Here is a 4284-nt window from a genome sequence, read left to right on the forward strand (position 1 = left end):
TTTTGATAGTTTTGAAGACACCAATGCTTTCCAAATGTTATGATTGAGACCGACTCAATTGTCCCCAAACATCTTGTATGATATCCATACCTCACCTTAGGTTGCTAGATTTGATAATGGATGATATACAGTATCAACTTGCTCGTGTTTTTATGGAGAAATCAACAAGTTTACTAATTGACTAGTTGACACAAATATAACCGTAGGTCATGACTCGTGAATGGTTTTGTGCAATGGAACTTTTTGCTCGGTTTATAGTGCTTTTGCACTATGATATCGAGTGATTAAATAATAAAGATATTTTTCTTTCTTGAAAAACAAAACAAAAAGGATGGTATAAAGTAAGTACCCCCTAGATTGAGCACAGAAGATTGGCACACAGAGAATACCTTATCCAGCGTAGGTACAGAATAGACCCAGCATATATTATACATAATGTATTTCTTAATTCCTATGGGTTATGATGACTATAGAAGGAAGAGGCTTAGGGATTATTTGGTGTGATATTTCTAAAGCGGTTGCATCCATATATATATTTGATAATGAATGTCTTTGTATACTAATTTAAGCTAACCTGCTACATTTTATTTAACATCCAAACGGTTAGAGTGGATGTCAAAATAAAATTTTCTCCACATTTAATGAGAAAAGAGTGAAGATCCAACTCGTTGAAAATGAGCTTTACCGTTTATTTGTTATTTACTGTTGTCTTTTGGTGAAAATTTAGTAGCTATTTGGTAGTAATATTTGTTTAAAATTGTAGCTATTTTCATACATGCAGTATCTATAAAAACATCAACCAAACGGGCCTCTCTATATCTAATTAGTGATCCACAATTGTATCCTAATTAAGCTTGAGGCCCATTTAGGTGAACGCTATAAAGGGTTTTGGTATGGGTAAGCACATTTTTATCAGCGTGTTTCCAAATTATGAGTGCACACGACGAATACGTCTTTCACATAGAAAGTGTGAACCCAGGCCAAAGCTAAAGCGGAGAAGCTATACTTGCTTTGAGTACGGTCTTTTAAGATAAAAGTAAAATTGATGAATAGACAGACGGGCTCCTGATGTTGTCCATGTTGTTGTGACCCAGCCGGTCATGGGCTATATCAAAGTTAGGCAGCTCAAAGTAAAATACTGATTTCTGGCCCAAAGCTGATTTAGTTGATGATTTCAGATATACATTAAGTACTATACTTCACAATGAAGGTTATTTTGTGGGTGATGTGATGTGGGAGCTAAGACAAAAGAGGAAGGGAAAAAGAGAAACCAAATCACATCGGTGGATGATATGTCCAACCAAACTTCTCACGCTTTATCTTATTCTCATTTCCGTTACCATCCAAATAAAGAGCTCCAAGAGCTCATGTCCCTTACCCATCCCACAAACTAGCTAGCTGGTCTAATTTTAAGTTGAAATTTCTGTGGTCTGGTCAAAAGACTGCGATGCGATATGACGAACTCCACCCACTCAATCCTGCCTGCATAAATGAATGATACATGCCTTGGTGTCAGCACTGCCATGCATGCCTCTAAAGCTCTAACTTCCAAGCGAGTGTGACGGGTTAGGAGGACTTGGGAGGCGACCGCACTTGCCTGCTCATAATTGCATTCCTTCCGGGGGGTGGGGGGGTCCAACGGCGTCACCGCATTCCACCATATGGCATGTGAGGCGTTAAGCTCTCGCTGCATACTAATTTAGCCCATGTTAGCCCGACCCCACCAGTTCTATCGGTTTGATTTGATTTAAATATAAGCCGTTCGTTTTGTTGGTAATTAGAAGACAAGCTTGCGGCGGGGAATTGCCGGGAAATGGACAGCCAGATTGGCGAGATCGTTGATGGTGTCGGCCACGAGATCCTTAAATATCTGCCGTTCGATCTGGAGGACGGCGTCTGACAATTCGGCGGAATGGCGGGTCCAGCCGAGATCGGCCGACATGTCTTTACTGATAGCGGCGCACGTGACGTCGTTGAGGTCGTCGGCGGCAGGGACCGGCTCCCGGATACGCCGGATCTCCTCCCACACTGGCTGCAGGAGCGGCTCCGCCACGACCGCGACGGAGGAGAGGGATCTGGCACGTGCGAAAGTGTCCCAGGAGGACTCGTGGCGCTTCCGGTCGAGGATCTCGGCGGCGACATCGAAGAGGAGGCGGCGGTGCAGCCACGTGGCGCCGGAGGAGAGGTGGCGCTTCTCGAGCAGCGTGTAGAGGTCGGATGGGTCTTGATAACGAGCCGACGCTCGAATGATATCCGCCACGTAGACGTAATCGTGGTCGTCCGAGGCGAGTATCTCCGATCCTACGGTCCAAGTTTCCCAATCGGCCGCTTGATCTGTCAAAACGAAATTTATAGACGAGTTGAAGCACTAAGATGCGCCGGAGAGCGTAGGATAACAAGAGATCGCCAGCTAGGGCACAGCTGGGGGGCAAACCATGCCAACGTGGGCCATGGATAAAGAATTTGGAATGAATCACACCTTTGAAGTCGATGGCGCGCTTAGTTCGGTGAGAAGGCGAGCTCTCGTCTCCGAGGAAGGAGGAGTCGAGTACGGACACCGGGCTCGGCTGCTGCTCCGCCGACGTTATCGCGGCTATGCTGCTCAAGAGCTTTCCGCACCGCTCCAGTAATCCTCTTCCCGAGAGGGACACCTCCTCTGTCCTCGATCTCTGCATCACATACCATGACCTTTCGTTATTATAAATACTTCCAAAGAAGCATAATATGCTGCATAAAGAAAAAAATAAAGAAAATAAAGTAAAAATGAGAATAGTACATCCAAGTCGTAATGAGAGGGAGTGCTGATGCTGCTCTCGGAAATGGTGGTGAAGGTATCGTCCTCCGCAGGTGAGCACACTCTGTTCAGTGCTACTCTCGGACTCCTCGGCGATCGAATGGCCAAGGTTTCTGATCCATTTCTCCTGGGGCTTCCCTTCGGGGAATGGGCGGTGGAAGTCCTCCGCTCTGGCTGGGATCTCTTTCTTGAGTCCGCATTCGTTGCTAAGGACCTCCCTCTCCCCGGCGAACTTGGATCCGGAGACGTCGGTCTGCTGCTCTTCCTCTCATTAAACCTTTCCGTCCGTGGCGCAACGCCGCCGCAGCGATCGGTCACAAATCTGGAAGACAGGGGTTTCGACGCCGGCTTCATGACCACGATCGGGGACTGACCGGAGGTCCGTCGTAGATTAGCGTCATAGATGACGTTCCTATGGCCGTCGATCTGGTGATCGGACGGTTTGGAATGGAGAAGGCCTTTGAGCTGGAGCGCCTCGAGTATCTGCTTCAAGGTCTCGAGGTCCTTAGCCGGCTCGTCTATCCCTCGCATCCGGAGACGCCGCTCGATCTCGCCGTAGAGCGAGATCGATCCGCTTTGCTTCGGCTCCGGGAAGATATCCTGCGCGTCGAAGTAGCACTTCCTCTGGAGTGCCGAGATAGGAGTTCTTGCAGTCGGATCTGTCTTCAAACCACGGAAATCCCTAACCTCGGCAGGGATCACCGGCTCCGTCAGCGGCTTCTGGAAGGAGCTCGTGTCCACGAACCGGTAGTACGACGGATCTCGAGGCACCCTAGACTCGGACGCGGATCGCCGGAGCTCCGGCGGCTTCGGTTCCTCGCCGCCGGCGCTCGGGAGCGTGTCGAGGCCCATTAGCCTGGCGACAACGCTAGGAGACCGATGGTGCCTCTCGTCCTCTTGACTCGCGTCGTAGGATTCAGATCGGTTTTCGCACAAGGTTCGGATCTGGCGGGGGCGCAACCTGCTATCGAGGGAGAGCCTTGGAGCTTCGCGAAACTTCCATGAGGTCTTCGTCCCGTCCTTGATGTCGAATACCCGAAGTGAGAGCGACGGGGACCTCTCGCTCTCCTTCAAGAAGGAGGTAGTGGTAGAAGCATCAGATCTCTCTGATGGAGACTTCGATCCTGCCTCCTGGATGACACCAAACCGCCATTAGACAACCTCGAAAACGAGCTAAAGCAGGAAGTAAGAAGGGAAGAATAGCTACAAACCGGGGAGGAAAGGAGACGCCTAGTAGAATAAACCCGTTTCCCTGATAGAATCTGTGGTCGATCGAAGAGTTGAAGGAATCCGGCCATGCAACCCATATGCTTCTCGAAGTGCCTATCGAGATTTTGCTCGTCGATAACTCCAACCCCCGGCGTCATGTTATCCAGTATCGAGCTATTCTTTCCTCCCGTAAGTTATCCACCTTTTCCCTCTTATCCTCTTCTTCTCGCTCGCTCGCTCGCTCGCTGGCTGTCTCCTCCTCTCCCTCACTCTCCCTACAC

At 49.1% G+C, this 4284-nt stretch overlaps 1 protein-coding gene across 1 annotated transcript; it reads right to left on the reverse strand.

Moving 5' to 3' along the window:
- Nucleotides 1-1295: 1295 nt before the first annotated feature.
- Nucleotides 1296-4284, reverse strand: LOC140779926 (uncharacterized). The gene is made up of 4 exons (XM_073125271.1): nucleotides 4006-4284; nucleotides 2777-3925; nucleotides 2480-2669; nucleotides 1296-2334 (listed from the first exon to the last, which is right to left on the reverse strand). Exons 1-4 carry the CDS (start codon nucleotides 4159-4161, stop codon nucleotides 1778-1780), a joined length of 2052 nt encoding a protein of 683 aa, XP_072981372.1. The 5' UTR covers nucleotides 4162-4284; the 3' UTR covers nucleotides 1296-1777.

This window comes from Typha angustifolia, chromosome 15, assembly GCF_048772165.1.
Source record: "Typha angustifolia cultivar Huaian chromosome 15, ASM4877216v1, whole genome shotgun sequence".
Lineage (NCBI taxonomy): Eukaryota > Viridiplantae > Streptophyta > Magnoliopsida > Poales > Typhaceae > Typha > Typha angustifolia.